Consider the following 21088-nt stretch of genomic DNA (forward strand, 5'->3'; position numbering starts at 1 on the left):
TAAGGTGCTGGCACCTCTTATTTCAGCAACCATGATATGTAAAGGTTTAGCCAGGGTCTAAATCCATCAAGTGGAAATCCATCAAAGTAGGAATAAGACTGTTAAATCACAAAAAGAATTTTTTAAGAAGCTAAAGTACATTCTCAATCTTCGTAAATGTATGTGCAATGTATGTGCTAAGTACTAAGTACTTCACAGAAATTAAATCTATTTGGTTCTCCTATCAACACTTTACCCCTTAAATTTTACCCAAGGAATTTGATACCAAAAGATTAATAGAGATGACAAAACTTACAGATGTTAGTAAAAAAAAAAAAAAAAAAAATCCAGATGAGCAAGAAGCAGAATCTCTACTGTCCTTCAAAATCAAATACGATTGGTAATTCAGAGTAAAAATGTGTGATAAGACTACCTATCAGAATTATCATATGGAACAAGAGACCTATTCTTAAGGACTTGTTACTATTTTTGCTTTTTCCTTAGCAAGAGGCAATAGGGAAAGTTATCATACCCCACATATATAAGAACTGTCCAAATGAATGTTCTCTATTGCTTAACAGTGAATTTTAGACAACCCTTATGCTACTACAGTGAAGCTTTACCTTTTGGATTATCACTTTAAGTTGAGAAGAACAGGAGCCTACTCCTTTCCAGAGACAACAGGACAGTGGCCCTTGAAAAACAAATATACAACACATCTGGACAACTCTTTATTATGAATTTTAACTCAAAACAAAGTAGCCAAAAAGTTCTTAGAAACAAGTAAGACATGAGCCTAGTAAGGCTCAGTCTTTATCAAAATTAGAGATTTTGAAATAGACTGGTGAGATTGGAGTAATGGGGTAACCAGGAATCAGCGGATGATGTATCGTACGTAAGGGACCTCAATGTCTTCTCCACTCTCATTGTTGCAACACAGCTCAAGAACCAGGGTACGCACATGGCGGCCCAGTTTTCGCTTTGACACATGGCTCACAATCTCTGTCATCCTGAGGCAGGGAAGAAAGAGTCAAAAAGTCAGTAAGCAAAAAAAGGAAGGGTTAGTCAGGGAAAAAAAGACATGAACAATAAACTTTGAGAAGTACAGCTGTAGCTGAAGATTCCATACAAGGCCTCTTCCCACCAGCCCAGCTGCCAACTCACGGTCGATCCAATCGTTCCTTAAGTTTGGCTGATGGCATAAAAAATGAATAGAGCATGGACAGGCCCTGGGACACCATGGTGATCTCCAATTTGTGCTCTGTCTGGGGAGGGGAGAAAGGGGGAATAATGTGAGATGAACAATTGCAAAACCAAAATCCCCCAATGACGTAAGCAGAAAAGAAAGGAACCTTACCTTAAAGTAATCTAGGAACTGCTTGAGGGTCATCTCCTCCCCATTAGACTGTAGTCCTTGTACATCAAAGCGATCCCACAATGTCCACTCATGGTTATAGTACTGGGACAAAGAGAACAGGAATAAGACAGGAGCCACTTGATACATTAAGTCAAACTGATCACAGCCCTTTTTTGTTCAAAACCTCTCATGGCCCCACCTTATAATGAGCAAGCAGCAAAATCCTTACAATGACCAACAAGGCTGCACACCATAAAGACCACGCTACAGTTTTCACTCACCTTCCCAAAACTACACTTTTCCATTTAATGTCCTCTAAATACACTGACCCTCTTCTTACTGTTCTTCAAACATGCCAGTCACACTCCTACTTTGCATAGATTCAAAATAACTGAATGAACAGGAATATACAAAATAAACAGGGAACAAAATATATAAAGCCAAATTTACTATTACAAGAGCTAGCGCTGCTTATATGTATTAGACACAAACACAAAACACATGCATCTTACCCACATATAAAATTTCATTAATATGTAAAATCACACACAGGCCCTTACCTGATGATGGGGTGGTGCAAGGGGCTCAGAGAAGCTGAAGAAGGGCAGAGCTAAGTTGATGAAACTGTTCTTATAGGACTCAAGCTGCTGGTGTCCCTGCACCACCTTGTAAAGCTCCAGACACACAAGGCCAACTATAGCTGCTGTGGTTGTTGCAATGGCTGGGATGATCTTCCCTGCAATAAGCTTGCTCTGTGAGACAAAAAAAAAAAAATCAGCAGAGAAAAGTATTTACAGAGTCTACAGAAAAGACCAAAGTGGGAAACTCAAGTGTGGCAGAAGTGTAAAACACGGGGGGTATGTGAGGGTATGGATTATTTATTACCTTATGTCGGTCTGCAGGGGAAATATCATAGTTCTCTGCTCGCAAGTTAGATGCAGCCACAATGAAATCCATATGGAAATTACTGTCATCATCCTATTTAAGTAGAAGCGAGCAAGAATGAAGAGCATCAGAGACTACTGTGAAATAAGTATTTTGTTCCCCCATTATGTTAAATGCCCCCAAGAAGAAAGAGAATGACTAGGCTCAACTGCAAATCTATAATCTTAACAAAAGCCTAGGATTGATCCCTGATCAGTCTGTCCCTCTATGTTGACCCCCGGATCCCCTATTCAGCACCTTTTCAAAGTCAATGGGATACATCTTGAATCCAGGGAGTTTGTCTGGGCTGGGGATTGTGGCCTTGAGTTCTTCCAGGTGGTTGTCATCTGCAGAAAGGGAATGAACAAATACCATTCAGCCTTGTTGATTAGAAATCTATGTCTGACATAAAAGCAAAAGTCCAAATAAAAGCCGGTGGGGCGGGGGGGGGGGGGGAGCAGAAAAGTATTTAGGAAGATAAGGATTTGAAAAGAATAGATCACTGGCAAAACATTAAAGCTGTAGATATGAGAAAGAAAACAAGTCTAAAAAAGAATAAAATTGGTATTATGACTACCAAGAGATATTAACTCTGGAGACACTGAGGAACAGAGATGATGGTAATTTACAGCCGCTAACAGATGACAACCAAAGTAGTCATCAACAGATGAATAATAAGAAACATGTGGTACACAAAGAAATATTATTCAGCTTTAAAAAACAAAATTCTCACACATACTATAGCATAGATGAATATGTAAGGAGTTGTGAGTGTGGATACATATCCTTTTACATAAAACTGAGACTACTATGCTAAGTGAAATAAGCCAGACAAAAAGATAAATGCTGTATATAATTCTAATTATGTGCCCTTCCTAGAACAGTCAACAAAACTAAAAGTAGTAAGGTTTTCCAGAGACTATGGGGGAAAAATAATGGGCCGAAATTGCTAAAGGGCATACAATTTTATTTTTGCAAGATAAAAATGTTGCTGATATTAACAGAAAACTTAGAAACAGAAGAAAAATCTTCGTATTAAGTATTACCACAGTTTCAGAAAGAAAAAAGGATATAGAGAGAAAGGTGAAACAGATCTTAAGAGAAGTGTTAAAGAGGTAAGTGAGGAGACATGCAGGATAAACATGATAGCTAGGAAAAAAAAGTGCCTGAAAAGGAATTGCAAACAAATACAAAGGAAAAAAAGAGGAGGATATAGAATGAGAAGAAATTTTAGAGAAAGATAGGAGTGAGAAGAGATAAGGACATGTATGAAAGGGGAGATGAGAAAATATATGAGCGGAGGTAGCTGCAGAGACATACAGAAATACTCAGAGAAAAGTAGAGGGTTAGGTAGATAAAAGAGGAGGGAAGGAAAATGTATTAATTGGAGGACAGGTTCAAAGGAAGAAATTAATATTCAGAAAAGAAACAGAACAGAGGAGGAGATAACATGAGACAAGATGTGGGAAAAAAGGAGCAAAGAAGGAGATAAAGCTAAAGAATGAGAAAATTTGTTCAGGGCATCAAACCAAGATGAAAACGGACACAGAAATTGTTGCAGATTATAAAGGGATCTGAATGGAGGAAAATAAAGAGTAATAAGAGGTCACCGGTAGAAATATATTCTTTTGTCCACTAGATAAAAGGAAGACAGAAGCCAGGTATGGTGGCACATGCCTGTAATCAATCCAAGGGATTTGGGAGGCTAAGACAGGAAGTCTGGAAATTCAAGGCCAGAATCAGCAATTTAGTGACATCCTCAGCAACTTAACAAGATTTTGTGTCAAAATAAAAATAAAAAGGCCTGGGAATGTAACTCAGTGGTAAAGTGTCCCCGTGTTCAATCACCAGTATCCAAGCAAACAGACAAACAAAAAGGAAAAAAAGAACAATGTAACACAAACACACATAGAATATATGACTGAACAATTTTCCAATACCTACAATACACAATGAGAAGAAAGGACTAATCCTTATTTCAAAATAGAAAGTTGAGGTCCACAGGATGTGTGCATAAATCTCTTGTATGGGAGAGTTTACAGAGCATGGCCAGTGGCTGACTAATGAGAAGCTTGGATGGACAGAGGACAGAGTGGTGAAAAAGCAAAAAAAAGTGAAACACCCTTACCAACAGAGGAACTAGCACTCTGCAGCTCTTGGTCAGAAACATGGATTTTAATGCCAGATTTGGGAGTAAACTTGGGGACTGGAAGAGACAGCAGGAGTGAGGTCACTGCACCTCGGTCCTGAGATCCTGCCAGACCATATGTCTGGGCAAACAGGTTGGCAGCAGCCATCACATAGTCCAGATGGAGAGGCTGGGATAAGGCAAAGCATGGAAATGTAAGGATATCAGCTCACAAATAGTGACTCTCCACCCACTTCCCACCCATCCACCTGACCCAACTTCTACTTGATTCTAGGAGACCCCAGAGAGAAGACTTACATTGTTGACATCAAAGATAAGCGGATGAGGGCAGCGTTTGGGCCCCGACCAGAACAGTGCTCCGGAGCTTGTGAGCTAAGACAGAAAAGTTTTAGGGAAGTCTCTACTGCAAGAAGAGGGCACTCTGGCAATCTTTCCCTTGGCCTAGAAGCCTAGACAATCTCTAGAAATTGACTTTGAGGCAGAAACTTACGAACTTTTAAGATACAATACTAATAATAAATACAAATTAACCTTTACAAACTCCCATGAGATAGATAGGTCTTACTGCATTGATACAGATAGTATGATACAGAGGGAAACTAGGTAACGTGTTTAATGTTTAGTAGAGCTGTGACTTGAATAAACATTTTAACTCCAAAATTTCTTCCCTAGAATACCTACAGCCATCACTGGTAATCAGTAAGACTCCATTCACACCTTAGGCAAGGGGAAAAGAAACAAGTTTCTTTCTTAAGGAAAAGGATATGAGGCAAAAATATGTTTGCAGAAAGCTCTGAGCTAATTAATTACTGCCTTACAGTACTTGTGATATATAGCTTATCTGGAAGAAGCCATGTCAAAAGCTATAGTAGATTTTCATTCTAGGAAACAGATTTAGCAAAACAGATCCAAAAAACATGCAATTTACCTGACTGGGAGGGAAGCTGTGCAGCAACTGCTGGATATTGTCAGAATACTGATTGTGCCAGTGGCGGTAGGCCCAAGTCACACAGTCAGCCCAGATCTGTGGCCGCTGTAGCACTAGGCTGCGATGCACAGCCTCCAGGACCTCCAAAGGCTGGGTACCTGCTAGCCGCAGTGTTCTCTCCACAAACTTGGGGTCTCTAAATAATATGAAGCAGCAAATTACTAAAAGGTCCAGAAATAGGCTTAAGACAAACCTATTTTTCTCCAATTCTGACCCCATCCCACATATGAGGTTCAAGCACATATCAGTGCATCACTGGGACTGAAGATTTCAATGGTGAGGAGAGAAGACAGGATTATCAGGGAGCAGAGCTAGCAGAAAGGAGTAAGAGAATATCTGAGCTACTTACATGAGGTACTGGTTGACATTTTCTGCTGGCTGTTTGAACAGGCCTTCAAACTCATCCCGGGCCCACTGCAGAGCAAACAAAATTACATAAAGCAATGGTTGATAAATGGGTTTTTGTAGGTATTAGAAAGATCATAAATGAATACAAAAAGTAGAACATGGCTGCTCTGGGAGAAGACTAAATACGTCTCCCCAAAATGCCCCAATATCTCACTTCAAATAAAAAAATCACATCTAAAATAAAACAAGGATGATTTTTATACAGTTTCTGGAAACTGGGCAGAAAATAAGATTTGCTGTTGTTTATTTCTGCCTTCTGAGAACTATGAGGTCAATAAATATCCTCACTGATAAGGTGGCCAGGAGCACCTAGACACTAGAGATTCAGGTTTAAATTCTAGCTCTGCCACATACTATCTAGTTTTGTGACTTTAAGCACACAAGAAAATACCTCTATCACTGTCTCATTATTAAAATACATACTGCAACAGTAATATTTATCTTCTAAATTGCTATCATAAAAAATTTATTTAAAACATTTATAATACTGGTAAAGTGCACATTAAGTATCTAATGCCTTTACAAAATCTCTGTGGAAGATAATTATAATTTTAACAGGTAAAAAATCTGAAGCATAGAGACGTTAAATTTAAGGTTACATAATGAATATGTTTAAAAATCTTTTTGTGCATGCTGAATAAAACAGCTAATTCTGGTTCTTGGTCTCTGCCCAAGATCAGAAAAGGTTTTACATACATGCTTTACACTCATACACATACATACAAACACTATAAACATGTCCACATATACAAATGTACACATTGTGTACAGAGACAGTAATAAACATTAACACAAAGCCTGCAAACTCTGGCAAAGAAGATTAAGTGGGTTTTTTCCTTCACTTTTAATAAAATAAAACATCTCCTCAAATACTCTTAAGAATCACTGTAAGAACCTAATGGGTTATTTTATGGTTAAAAGGAAAACAGAGGATTAAGTTCTAGGTGCCAGTTCCCAGCATATTCATTTTGTCCAGCAACATGAAACATAATATTGTGTATATACCTGCTTTACACAAGAAAATACCTCTATCACTGTCATCCAAGTTTTGAAAGAAGTCATCATCATAAATGTGCTGTGTCAGGGCCCCATGCTGACAAACCATGTACCAAATACATTTGAAGTAACAGAAAATTAAATGTGTACCTAATATTAAAAGTTAAATTTTAAAAGGAGATACTATTAACAATGAATTAATTTTGGTGAACAAGAAAACAGTACTATTTACGCACAGAAACATTCTCATTTCAGGTATATGTTGAATTGTATTCTTTAAAATTTATTAATACAAAAATGAAGATTATAAGTTAAAATATATATTTATATACGTATTTACATATATATATATACATATATATACATATATATATATATATATATATATATATACATATATATATTTACATATGTAAAACTTAGGCTGCTGGGTGTGACAGAAGTAGTTTTGAACAAAACACATATTCCAATGGAATTTAAAGACTTGTTAATGACAAGGACTGATGACAAGAGGCTACCCAAGTCCCTGGGCCTTCTACCTCTCACTTCCCAAGGATGATTACCTGTAGGGTATGCTCAATGGCATTGGGGAAGTTCTTCAAGGTACAGATGGGAATGGACTTCTCAGGTGGGTCTTGGCTAGAGCTGTATGACTCTGTAAGGAAGGGAATAACCACCTGCATATTGCCCTTGGTGCCCAGTGTGCCTGATTCCAGCAATGGCTTACGGTAATATACACAGCGGCGGTCCATGTACAAGCCTTTGGGAAAATGAGTAGAATAATGGCATGAGAGATGGGAGAAACATTAGGGCAATAAAAAGATAAGCACCTACCTAATGTACACACAACACAGCCCATTTTTTTTTTTTACCCGCCTCCAAACTCACGGGCATCCACATTGTCCAAGGCATTGGCCACACCATCCAAGTTTTGAAAGAAGTCATCATCATAAATGTGCTCTGTGTCAGGGCCCACACGGTTCTGATGGCTAATCACCCTAATGTTTGGATTTATTTGACGCACAGCTGCAGCAGCTGTGTCAGACTTTAATTTCTAGGCAGGAATAGGAAAACAGCTGTTTTCTATGCATTCATTCACAAATCTGTACAGAGCTATCCTGGAAAATGACTTATTTAATAGCAGATAGGGTATATAGGTTTTGAGATTAGCATGTCCTAATTTAGAATACACAATCTTTGAAAATGCCAAAATGGCCAGAGCTATGACAAATACAGTAGGGGTAAGGACAAAGAAATATAACTGACACAAATAAGTCAGTTTCACCTCCCCAACATAATTATTGTTTTTCAGCTAATGCTAACCAGTGTTGGATCAGATACACTGAAACAAAAGCAGGATGCTATTTAAAAACAAACATCTTTTAAAAGCCCCATTCAAGTTATGTTCCTCTTCTGAAAAATCTCCACTGGCCCTCATGTTTATCTGAGTTGTAGCTGTCTCCAACTGACCACTCTGTTCCTTAAATACCACAAACATATTAATTTCAACCTCAAGAGTTTTCCCCAGTTTATTTCCTCTACCTGGTGTTTCCCCCAGATATCATATTACTGCCTTACATATTTCAAGTTTTTGAAGAAGTCTGATATTCCTAGGAAGGCTTTTCTTCTTCTTTTGCAAAACACCCTCTATGACACTTCACAACAGCTTCTGCATTGTATATCTAACACTAATCATTTACTTTATGTTTATCATGACAGCTGTTAGTCTTAAAAAAATCTTAAAAATTTTCTGTTTTGTAGGCTTAAAGCTATAGTTTTCACACTAGAAATTCCTCAAAATTTTATAATACTAGTCCACTTAAAATGAAATATGCCTATTACATTTAAACTTTTTATAAAAGAAAATTTATCAATACAAAACATTGATGACATTGTGTTCATATTTTTGCCAATCCCTTTTTAAAAATTATACAATCTCTTAAAGCTACATTCTCACTTCTACTATATTAAACATATCTTACAATTTGCTTAAAGAATAATGAATATTTGGTATCACTGAAAAGTATTGACATTTTAACTAGTTCAGGTACAAAATCAAATCTAATTAATGTTCACAGTAACTACCTAATAAATAATTTTTGAATCATAATTCATTGGTCTTTGAAAATATTGTTACAGTGAATTAGGGTAAGCTTCCTAAAACAGAGCATAAATTTTCACTTTGATAAGAATGAAAACAGAAAAATAATATCTCAGAATTATTATTACTGAATTTTTTTGGGTTAAATGAGTACTATAGGTCTCCAGAAGATATTAGAATATACTTTGAGAACTTCTCATTTACGCTGCATCTTCCCAGTAGAGAATGAAAACTTTTGTTCCTTTATATATTCCAAAAAAACTGGGAGTACAAGGTGAATTAGAGGAAAGACAAAGACTGTGCATGCAAATTTAACAATGAACTTTATAGACAACTTCCCAGATAATGACCACATAGTATTATCAAGTTTCAAAGTCTCACATTTGCAGTGACTAAAAATCAAACAAAACAAAGGTGGGTGAGGAGCTAAAAAATGACAAATGAAAAGAATATGAGGCAAAAACATCCCAGCTATTAAAATAAGAAATATAAAAAAAGATATGGAAAGAAATCTATCCCTCCCACACTCACCGTGACATCCCATGGGCGGAAGAGAAATTGTCGGTTTAAATTAGACTTTTCAATGGTGTCCATGTCTGTAATTGTTATTTCACCATCTTCCCCACAGCCTAGACCAATCATAGCAAAGTTCTTGAGCAGCTCACAGCCAATGGCACCTGCACCCACCTAGTAAGTAGAAAAAAGAATATGGTTAAAGCAAAGGTAGCACAAGGCTACTCCCAACTTCCTCTAGAGATGCTAATAGATAAGTGGTCCTAGTACTACATGAAGCTGCAGAACCATAAAACCTAGGGTCACCTAAAGAGGAAGGCACAAGAGAAACAGAGATATATTCCCTCAATACATACAGAAAATGGAAAAGGGGATGTGATCAGTCTCTAAGAACCAAATATCTACCCCTTCAGAAATGGAAATAGTTACTAAAAGAGTGATCCAAGTCCAGAGAAGATGAAAGCATAAGTGCCCAACAGTTTTATTCACCAGAAAATACTTCTGCTTGCCCAGTTTCTCTTGTAGGTCTGAGCCAAACACAGCCACTTGCCCATCATAACGATTTTGGCGCTGAATCAAGTGAGAAAAAGTCAAGTTAGAGGACAGCTTCTCTATAGATGCTCCCTATGTTGCTTTGCCATGGATCCCTCTTAAATACCGGGAGGCTTTTGTCTTCCATGAAGGTCACTCTGTTTTCAGGGAGACACTCAAGAGCATCGAAGTACAGCCACTGCCTAATGGGCATAAACTTCCCAGAACAGGCCTGGGGAGAGATTATTGGTGGTTAAACAAGGACTGATAAAGCCAGAGAGCCAGTGGGGTCAGGAAGGCACATGAACCACAGTAAGCCATGCATGTTCTTCCCCACCCATGTTGACCTTCATGACCTCTTGGGCAGCCAATCCCCCAATAAATGCATTTATGGGTGCCAGATTCCCAGCAGCCACATATGCCAACTTCCGGATGAGGTCTTCATCAAGATTGTCCTGCTGGACTGCAGGCAGGGCTTGAGCATTCACAATTTGTGCTAAGGTCACAAGTTTTGCTGCATCCTCCTAGTAAGCCGAAAGGAACCAAGAGAGGACTCATCAGACTACTGTAGGAGTAGGAAGGGAGAACAGACAGATGAACAGAATGATGGAGATTCAAGTGAAGAACTCCAGTGCTTTGCTTATTCATTTACCTCATTGTGGGGTCGAGGAGGTCGGCTATATTGTGCACAGAACTGATGTAGGGCCTGGAAGCCAATGTGCAGCTGAGCAGGACGAGAACACTTAGCAAAGTCTGTTATCACAAAGTCTGGCTCTGCCAGTGAGGCTAACAAGGATTTCTGTATAAAGTGGAATATTAAGACCACAGATATGAAAAACCTAGAAGTGCCAAAAATTTCAGTCAACTCTCCCATCCCTGAACCCACCATACTCACAAAACTAATTTTCTTAGACACTTTGATTTGATGGACAATGCCTCCACGGATATAGTCAGAGAAGCTGGAAGTATCACAGATACTAAAGGTATAGGGACCTAGAAGATTAAAGAAAAACAAACAATTAACAACAACTACAACAACAACAAAAAAGACCAGAATGGAATTTGTAATCTATTTAGTGTTCCTCTACTACCATGAGCACCATCAAAATGAAAATTTAAAGTCATACCGTCATAATTTGGACATGGACATCTTTGACCCAAGGTCTAATCAGACATCATCAGATCTACTGTAACATTCACGGGAACCAAGTCTAAGTGCTACCCTAGAGAACCTGACAACATTATGTATTTAAGCTTCTTCCCTCTCATTTCAACATTGCGGGAACCCCTATTTTTGTGGCCAGGTCAAAGGAGAAAAAAAGGAAAATCCTGGAATAAGCTCCTTCCACTAAAAACTCATAGGAGTTCTGGGATTGTCTAACCTTAGACCATAACTCAGTTAGAATCCTCAGTCATGCTAACAGAAATCAGACACATCTCTTCTTCCCCTCAATTCCTGTCTTAGAGACACACTTCCTGCCAACTTCTGGGAGTAAATGTTCAAACCCCAGAAATCTGTTTCTATTTAGTCCATAAGCTAGCTCAGCCCAGTCCCCAGTCTCCCCTCTAATCCCAAGGCTTAGATCAGACCTAAAGCACATACACTGTTTATTTCCAAATTCAGGCCAGACAACAAGGTTGTGCTGGGTCTTTTGAGTCTACTTTTTTTTTCCCCCTTTAAAAAACAACAACAACAACAACAACCAAAAAAAAAAAAAAAAAAAAACACAGAAAGGGCTAACTCAGGAGTTCCACTTCTGGCTACATCTACCAATGTTAAAAGCAGTTTTCAGATATAGAACAATAGACAATACAAAATTATAAATTCTGAGATGACAAACAAATGAAATGAATTCTATGAATACTCCTGCTTATTGCTGAGGCATAGGAAGGAAGGAAGAAACAAAGTTAAGCCCAGCTGATTCTGTAAGTTGAGACAGATCTGAAAGTTCAGAAGCCATGACAGCCAGAAATCAGACCATAGTACTGAAAAAAAGCTAGAGGGAATGAGCCTTTGATATTCACTGAGGGTCTTCAGTATTTGACAGATGAATGCAAAGAAACTATGCACTGCCAACAAAAGAACCACCAAACAACAACAACAACAACAATAACAACAACAAAAATACAGTCATCCATTGATATCAGTATCTATAGGATACCATGGAAACTTTTTCACAAATGTTGAAGTCTCTGAAAAAAATGACAAATATTGCACCTAACCTATACATGTTCTACCCACTCTCTCTAGATAACTCTTAATAAATAACATAACAAAAATACTATACAGTATTGTTTGAAGAAAATAAGCAAAAAAAAAAAAAAAAAGTCTATACTGACTCGGCACAGGTGAGACTTTTTTTCTTTCAAACATTTTGAATCCACAGTTAGTTGAATACTAACCTATGAAAAGAGGGTTGATTATACATTTTAAAAAACAAAAAACTCAAGTTCTTAGTTTTCATGTGATTAATAGTTCTAAGTCCACACAGAAAAGACTTTCTAACCCATGGGTATCAACTGCCTGTTTCATTTAATACATGCAATGTCAGATGGAATTACATCAAGTCTAGACTAAATATACAAAAGTTTTAAGGAGAACCAATTTTAAATAATCTCTACAAAAAAACTTAAAAAAAATTGGGGGAGGTGGGTACCAGGGATAGAACTTGGGTGCACAACAACTAAGTCATATCCCCAGCCCTAATTTGTATTTTATTAGAGACAGGGTCTCACGGAGTTGGTTAGCGCCTCTTTACTGCTGAGGCTGACTGTGCACTTGCAATCCTCCTGTCTTAAGCTGCTGGGATTACAGGCATTGGCCACCACACACTGCCTCAAAAATATTTTTGAGCACCAAAAACATTGCCATTCACAATAATATTGCATATATCTGATATAATCTAACATGTATGTTGGTTTATTAAGTTTTATGGATCCATTAGTTTCCATCAAATTTCTAAATCTGGGGGCCATTATTTCTTCAAAAGTTTTCTGGTATAACATCCTTGCTAGGATCATTCTATTCTGAGCCACCCATGTTCTTCACTTACAGTAGCATAATTTATTTTCTTTGGGGGGGGGGGGTATGTTTTAAGACTCTTAACATGATCATGATTTTCTATAGATTCTTGAATTTATAGAATATACTTAAAAGGAACTGCTATATTGACTACTTATTCTATATGCTAAGAGGAATTAATAGATTCAGACCCTTAGAAGATTAAATTTGATATAATAAAATCCAAAATGCAAAAAAAAAAAAAAAAGGGAAAAAGAAAAAGGGAAACAAACCAAGAACAACTGTCACTAAGTGGTGTGGAGTATCAATAGAGTGGCTTAGACTTATATACAAGGTGATTAACATCCTACAAAGAATGTTTGCATAGAAGTATAGGTAAGAAAATAGTATTTTTGAAAAAAAAAATAACCAATAATTTTATATAATTAAATAAAAAGACTCAAGTACATCATTAAATTACAATGTTAAAGGAAAAAAATAAGAATGATAGTGCAACTTTTCCTGTTTGTTTTCTGATAGTGGGGATTGAACCCAAAGGTGCTTTAACATTGAACTAAATTCCAAGTCCTTTTTATTCTTTGAGACACTGTTTGACTATGTTGCTAAAGCTGGCCTCAAAGTATAAAGAGTATCTCAAGAAAAAAAGGAAGTATAAAATATACACATCTGAGTCTATCAAAAAGAAAAAAATACTGGAAATTGCACAATGTGGGTAAAAAATGCTTTCTTGTAAATTCTATCAATCACTTTCAAAAGTAATTACTAAAGTAAAAATAATGTTTTGAGAAATTTGGAATACAGGTAAAAGCAAAATTAATAATAGTAGACAATGAAAAATAAAACTGTAATATTTTGTTGTAGGATCTTCTACATATGAAGCAATAAAATATAACTTAGAGATTATACTAAGTACATACTATGGATACACAAATTTTAATTGGTACATGCTTTAATACCAGCAGCTCATGAGGTTGGAGCAAAAGGATCCCAAGTTCAAGATCAGCCTCAATGCTTTAGCAAGGCCCAAAGCAACTTAATGTCTCAAAATAAACAATATAGAGGGCTGGGAAGGTGTTCAGTGGTTATGGTCAGATCTCACTGACACATCTTACTAAGTCCCAGCCCAGATTTCACAGACACTTCTCTTGTCCCTAGGTTCAATTTAGATATGTGTCCTTTCTGGGATAGCTCATACAGGTCAATTTTCTCTCTCCTCTGAGAAAACATTTCTCACTCTCCCAGTAGACCCTGTCATACCCAAGACTTTGATCTCTATGGGGTGGATGTCATTGAGTTCACTCATGCCCTGTACTTCTGTGAAAGACACAAAGTCGCCACTCTCAAATCCATGACGGGCCTCATCCAGGCAGGTAACAACTCCAGGGCTATCCTAGTTTGAAAAGAAACCAATTTTAGAGGCAAGGTCAAGGTGCCAGTAGACAGGAAGACTACCCTTTTTTACCTGGCTACCAGAATCCCCAGGGGCTAACCTCCTTACCTTGGTAACCATGGAAACCATAGCACTGAGTGGTTGTTCCCCATTGGAATCTATAAGAATCATTTCCTCTCCAAAGTCACAGAAAAGTTGCCTACAGAGAGAGATGACAAGACTTGGACCTGAGACCATGACAGAGGCACTCCACAGTCCAGTACATGTAAAGCAAACTCAGTCCATCTATAGTGGGATTCAGGACAATGCTCATAGAAGAGTGAACACACAGAATCGAAAAGCTGATTGGCTCAGGGTAACAGGGTAGTAGAGCCTTTTGTTCTGGCAAGGATTCGGGAAGGAAGGGGCAGGTACTCACCCAAACAGTCCTCGAGTGTCTGCCACCACCAGCTTGATTCCACGGCTGTGACAGACCTCACCCACCTGCAACTGGTACTCCAAAGAAGTGTTGGTAAGGACCACCACCTGTATTTAAGAGCAAAAGGTTTAGGCAAGGGCCTGTGACTAAGGCAGACTAAGAGAATAAAAGGGAAAGCCCGAGGGTTAGAGGGAAAAGAATCAATATCCAGGCTTTTTTGCTGGTTTAGCCCATTTCTACAACAAATATCAATGTAAGTCAGACTCAGAAGGGAGTCTCAGTTTAACAAAGAGGTACTAAAAGGACAAGACTAAGGACAAGCAGATTCATTTATCTGACAAATTTAGATTACAATCTATCTATAATCCTGCTGTACCCTAAGAAAAAATGCAAGTCAACCCTTGTTCCAGTCAATGTCTGGATTAATTCCCATACCTAAATGTTCCAATTCTCAAGAAAATGACTGTATGGCTATAAATTATGGAACTTCTGTCTGAATTCCCTTCCCTATTCACCAAAATAAGTTTACATTTCTGTTTCAAGAATTTTAATATCATAGTCCTCAGGGCAACATAAAAGCATCCAAAGCTCCTCTTATTTAATAAACATCTCTATAACACTAACTACCTACTACTATTTTAAGATTGACCCTAAAAAAAAAAAATTCTGTTAACAATACACATTGCTTTTGTTATTACTCTACAGAAAGAAACAACTAACAGAAAAGAAGCTTGTTCATGGTTACACAAACAAAAGAGTTCCAGACTTAACATGAGAGCAGTTTAGCTCCAGAGTTGTGTTTGAAAACCACTACACCACAAATGTATGGCTTCCTAGAATTAGGTGACCCACCCACCCACCCAAAAAGATAGAGTTTAATTGCTTCCTATGTATATCCCCTAACTTCCAGAACAAAAGCTAATACACAAGGCCAAAACATTAACAAATAAGACATATAATTATCTGTAAAAATTAGGCAGCATGCAGGGTAACACTCATGTACTTGAAAATCACTAAGGAAGTCCTCAACAAGAGGTCCAGTGCAGGTGCTGACACGCACATAGCTATTAAGTTCAGCAAGTCGGGGTTGAGATACCTCAGCTCGATTTTTACCAATATCCTCCTCACGCAGGTAGAACTACAAAGGGAAAGAAGGAAGAACTAAAATAGATGCAGAGTTTAAGGAAGACTGGTATTTTGTGAAAGGGAGTCAAAAAGAAGTACCTGAGAGGAGAGATCAGCCCATTGAGCAGTGTCCTGGTCATGAAGGGTGACAGCCTTGACCCCACCAAGGATGATATTCTTGGCAATTTCCACACCTAGGCCCTGCAGGCCTGATACTAACACACTGGATGTCTGGAGATGCTTCATTGCTTCATGACCCAATACATACCTGCCAAGAGAGATCTCTGAGTAAAAGCTGGACCCACCCTGTACTGAAAGAAAATTGAGACCACCAGATTTATTTATCTGACAAAAATGGATTGTAATCTACCCACAATCCTGCTGTGCCTACTCCAACTTTTTATGTCCCACTTTTGTCTGACTTACAACTGACGGGAGTAAAGACCTTCATCTATGTCTGTTTCACTGTTTTTTGGCATTCCCTATGGAAGGATGAAAAAACATTCAAGATGAGATAAACAAAATCTGGTTTTTACAGCTGAAAAAAGATATTTCCCTACAACCACTCTACAAGCCACCTGCCAGTGTTCAGAAAGAAGGCACTCACGTTTGTTGGTCCTGGGGGCACTTCAAACCTCACAGAGTAGGTAGGAGAGCAGTTAGAACCCAGCTTTGAATCAGGTCCAGATACTCGATGTTTCTTGGACAGCAGTGAGCTGGACACCTGGAGAGAAAAATGAACATAAGAGGTGAGGCACAAATGCGGAGGATTTTTCTGTTGAAAGTAATTCTGGGAGAAGAGAAGATCTACAATACATTCCTATTCTAAAGAGAAACACAGAGGATATACTTGGGACCTAAGACTATGTAGAAAGGAGAGAATAAACATGAATAATTTAGAACAGAAAAGATTCAAAAATGAGTCACTGATGGATTCTAAAGGTGGAATGGGATTCTGAAAAATAATAGTGAAACCAATTTTGAACCCTACTTCTGAATGCAGAGCTGGGACCCAGATAAAGTTAGTGGAGTGAGTCTCTGTAAGGGTGATGAGAATCTAATCTGTTAGGGTCTATGAGGCTATGATAAGAACAAGTGAGAAAGACAGTCCCTCTATGATGGAAGACTATTTGCTCAAATAACTCTCCCTGAAGTCTGGTTTGGAGGGGAAACACCAGGATTTATGTGAACCAAAAAAAGAGATGGGATTAGAGCACTCCTCAAAAACAGATGCTGGGAAGTTTCTCTAAAGGACAGCTTTTAACTCAGGGTTACTGATAAGAAGAGAGCAGGAGTTGGGTCAAATTCTGGATTTAGGGATGCTTCTGAAGGTGAGTGGAGGGAAAATAGTCTTTAAAATCAGATTTTAGGAAACTTCTTACAAAAGATTCTGGAAAGGTAGGTCAAAGTCCTGGATACAAATTTTGAGGCTAGGCTGAGGATGTGGGGATGCGAAGGAGTATCACAGAGATTAGGAGGCTCAAGATGGTTAACAACACACACTCTCCCCTCCCCGCCTCACTTCCCCTTCCCTGCCACCCCGTGTGTCTCCTTCTGGATTATGAAAGTTGACTTTGATGGAATCCTAAAAAAGTTGACTGTGATGGAATCCTGCGATGTATGAATAGCCACGTCAGGAAAAATTCGAAAAATGTTTAGTTAAAATAAATAGGCAAATACACTCTTCTAGATATATGGCCCCTTCTGGAAGCCACGAGGACAAATACTTCTGGAGGATCTTTAAAGACCCGTGAAACTAGCTGTGATCAGAAATATTGAAACTGGCGAAAATCCACTGAGACTCAAAGGAGTTCTAAAACACAAAGTCTAGGAAAGTGATTAAGTTTTTGACTCCAAATATTCCGCCCGAGACTGTTAAAAAAAAAAAAAAAAATCGTGGCGACATAACATGAACATTTCCCGGGTTTCGGATGCCCACAGTAGCAAAATAAAGGGTGAAAAAAAGAAAAATGAAAGGAGAAAAGTAAAGACCCTGCGGGTCTGGAGTCCCTAAACTGCCCCTAAGCCACCCCGTAACCGCGGGATAACAAGAAATCAGGCTGCGATCTGCTCCGCTTCCCCTCACCCGGGCTAAGGTCCCAGTTACCGCGGTACGCCCCGGAAAAATCTAGCCCGGCTCAGCGCCGGCCCAGGCCCCTCCAATGCCTCCCAACGCCTCCACCAGGGGATAGGCGCCCAGAAAGGCAGTTTGTTACCAATGCTGGTTCCTGGGTCGCGCCGCCAAAGGAGCCGAAGTCAAATTCGGCTGCCACCCTCTTCCTACTTCCTCCTCCCCGCAGACTGGGGGCCGCCGACAGTTGCAATCCCTGCCTTCCCCTCCCGGGGCAGTTGTGATTGTGGTCCTCCCACAGAAGATACCTCCCTCACCTTAGCCACAGGAACAAGATGGCGACTGCCCAGCCCCAGGCCGAAATAAAACGTTTGATCAGCCGGGAACCAGGATGCAGACGAGCCACGCCTACTTATGAATCATGCATGACGTAAATAGTCCTCCTACGACTCAATTACGTACAGGACTGAGGAGATAACTTCATCTGGTGGTTGGGTTCAGTAAAATGGATATTAATTAGCTCCATTTACGAAGAACTCTTGGACAATGAAGGGCCATTTAAAAATTATGCCTTTTGATCATAAATTATGTATGGCACAAGACCACAGGTAACTCAGGAAAGCCCGTTCTTAAAAAAAAAAAAAAAAAAGATTTGTAACAAAGGCAGATAATGCCGAATAAGTCATAATCGATTATGGGCTTTTAAATTAGCATTTGATTTAAGAGTTTAAAATTCCATCAGCTGGGATATAGCTCAGTTTGTAGACTGTTTGCCTTGTATACAGGAAGACCTCGGTTCAATCCCGCCCTGCGCCACACACAATAAGTTTAAGATTCCTAAATTGTTCTCAAGGTTGTGTAATTTCCGTTTCACACTCCTATTACACTTCACTATAAAACCTGATATTTAGTTTTAAGGAAAAGAAAAACCCAGCATATGAAAAACGTATAGAACACTGTTTGGCATGTAGTGAATTAAATATTTATTAATGTTAATTGGATACATTTTAACACAGTTTATATAGTGCCATAAAATTATGACAACAGAGGTATCTAGGCACCAAAAATTCAACTTTAGGTATTTTTGATAAGAGGAATAAGTGAAATAATGCCAATACAAAAAACAGCATTAAGGACTGACTGCTTTCCCTCTTCTGCCTTTTGAGGATAATGTTCGTCTTCTTTTGTTCTTTTACCTTCTGGCATGTGAATGCAACAAAGAAGATTCTTGCTAGATGCCAGCTCCTTGATCCTAAGAAATTACTGCAAGCAATTTTATTTTAAAACTCTAGAAAAACTAAAGGAAATGAATAAAGTCCTGAAAACCTAAAAATAAAAAATAAAATAAATTTCTGAACTATATGACCTAGCTAGATAGAATTGAAAAGGAAAAAAATCTAAACTGACCAGTGATGCACAATGAAACTCATCAATAATTTAAAATCTTCCATCTTAAAAAAAAAGGGGGGGGGGAGATAGGATTCAATAGTTTTACAGTTCAATTTTACAAAACATTTAAGGAAGAACTTATACCAATTCTTTTTAAACAATTCCAAAAAATCAAAATGCAAGGAATGTTGCCAAACTTTTTTCTTGGGAGTCAGCATTACCATTACAAAAAAATCAGACAAAGATATGAAAACAAAGCAAACAATAGACATATTTCTGATGAAAATAGATGCAAACATTCACAATAAAATACTAACAAACCAAATTCAACAGAAAAGATCATGTACCAGGGCTGGGGATGTGGCTCAAGCGGTAGCACGCTCGCCTGGCATGCGTGCGGCCAGGGTTCAATCCTCAGCACCACATACAAAGATGTTGTGTCTGCCGAAAACAAAAAATAATAAATATCAAAAAATTCTCTCTCTCTCTTTTCTCTCACTCTCTCTTTAAAAAAAAATAAAATAAAAATAAATAAAAGAAAAAGATCATGTACCACGATCAAGTAAGATTTAATCAGGGATACAAACATGACTCTACATATGCAAATCAATGAATGTTATACAAACCATCAACAGAATTAAGAACAAAAAAAAAAAAAAATGACCATTTTAGTTAATACAGAAAAAGCATCTGATAAATTTCAACATCTCTTTATGACTAAGAGTCTAGACAAATTAAGTATATAAAGAACACATCCCAAGTTAATAAAGGATATATATGAAAAACTCTTGGCTAATATCATACTGAATGAGGAAACACTGAAAGCAGGAACACCACAGCATGTTCATTCCCAACCCTTAATAAAGGCCATTTAAGTTGGAAAGGATGAAATATAATTTTCTTTATTTGCATATGACATGATTCTGAGCAAGTAAGGAAAAGAAAAACCCAGCATATGAAAAACCTATAGAACACTGTTTGGCATATAGTGAATTAAATATTTATTAATGTTAATTGGATACATTTTAACACTCCATCAAGATTATTACAACTTAAAAACAAATTCAGTAAAATGTCAGGATACAAAATTAACATACAAAAATAACATTTTTTGTACATAAGTAATGAACTTGTAAAAAAAGTAATTAAATTCCATTTATAGCAGCTACAAAAAATTAAATATTCAGAAATAAACAAAAGAAATGAAAGACCTATACAACAACAACAACAAAAAAAACTGTCAAATTATAGAGGACACATACACAAATTGTAAAGGTCAGGCGAGTGTCGGAGGAAGAGACCACCAAGAGACTGTCTCATGCAACAGCAAAGGGTTTATTGGGGTCCAGCATGCTGGGGCTCAGAGATCACTTGAATAGAGCAAAGAGCCCTGAGAACAGCTTAAGCAGAGCTTATATACTTTCCCTGGAGAGGGCAGGGAGGGAAGTTCATCGATGGGTCAGGGCGAGTGGGCAGTTTGCCTGCAACCGGCAGTTGGGTACAGCACATCTGGGAACAAGATTAGCAAACAGTTCTCAAGATTATTAACCTTTCAAAATAATTAAAATAACCATACCATCCAAAGTAATCTTCAGATTCAATGAAATTTTCACCAAAATTCCAATTATTTCTTCACAGAAATAGAAAAACAATCTTAAAATTCATATAGAAACACAGAAGACCCAGAACAGCCAAAGTACCAAAATACCAGACTAGAGGCATCACAA

At 38.0% G+C, this 21088-nt stretch overlaps 1 protein-coding gene across 3 annotated transcripts; it reads right to left on the reverse strand.

Annotated features, from left to right (window-relative positions):
• Positions 1–697: 697 nt before the first annotated feature.
• Positions 698–18320, reverse strand: LOC124095512 (ubiquitin-like modifier-activating enzyme 1). 3 transcript variants are annotated; one of them, XM_046448678.2, is made up of 25 exons: positions 18290–18320; positions 16328–16625; positions 16001–16169; positions 15780–15914; positions 14777–14883; positions 14467–14557; positions 14226–14358; positions 10842–10939; positions 10599–10745; positions 10294–10470; positions 10074–10178; positions 9905–9985; positions 9434–9589; positions 7690–7855; positions 7365–7561; positions 5747–5811; positions 5338–5533; positions 4707–4781; positions 4389–4578; positions 2519–2607; positions 2222–2314; positions 1897–2088; positions 1337–1438; positions 1144–1244; positions 698–989 (listed from the first exon to the last, which is right to left on the reverse strand). In XM_046448678.2, the coding sequence occupies exons 2-25, from the start codon at positions 16378–16380 to the stop codon at positions 854–856; spliced, it is 3054 nt and encodes a 1017-aa protein (XP_046304634.1). In that variant the 5' UTR covers positions 16381–16625; positions 18290–18320; the 3' UTR covers positions 698–853. The 3 variants fall into 3 exon arrangements, with proteins under 3 accessions (XP_046304634.1, XP_058436687.1, XP_046304635.1); XM_058580704.1 differs by lacking the exon at positions 18290–18320 and adding an exon at positions 18118–18145; XM_046448679.2 differs by lacking the exon at positions 18290–18320 and having other exon boundaries at positions 16509–16625.
• Between the last annotated feature and the right edge of the window lie 2768 nt (positions 18321–21088).

This window comes from Marmota monax, unplaced genomic scaffold (genome assembly GCF_021218885.2).
Source record: "Marmota monax isolate L192 unplaced genomic scaffold, Marmota_monax_Labrador192_F-V1.1 WCK01_AAM20220418_F8-fsc00642, whole genome shotgun sequence".
NCBI lineage: Eukaryota > Metazoa > Chordata > Mammalia > Rodentia > Sciuridae > Marmota > Marmota monax.

Bases quoted from the DNA above. Each gene is read 5' to 3' on its own strand.
- LOC124095512 (XM_046448678.2), bottom strand. From the start codon at position 16,380: ATGCCAAAAAACAGTGAAACAGACATAGATGAAGGTCTTTACTCCCGT. The intron at 10,179-10,293 runs GTCAACATGGGT...ATCTCTCCCCAG, and splicing joins CTGCCCAAGAGGTCATGAAG to GCCTGTTCTGGGAAGTTTAT. The intron at 4,782-5,337 runs GTAAATTGCATG...TTTCTGTCTTAG, and splicing joins ACAGCTTCCCTCCCAGTCAG to CTCACAAGCTCCGGAGCACT.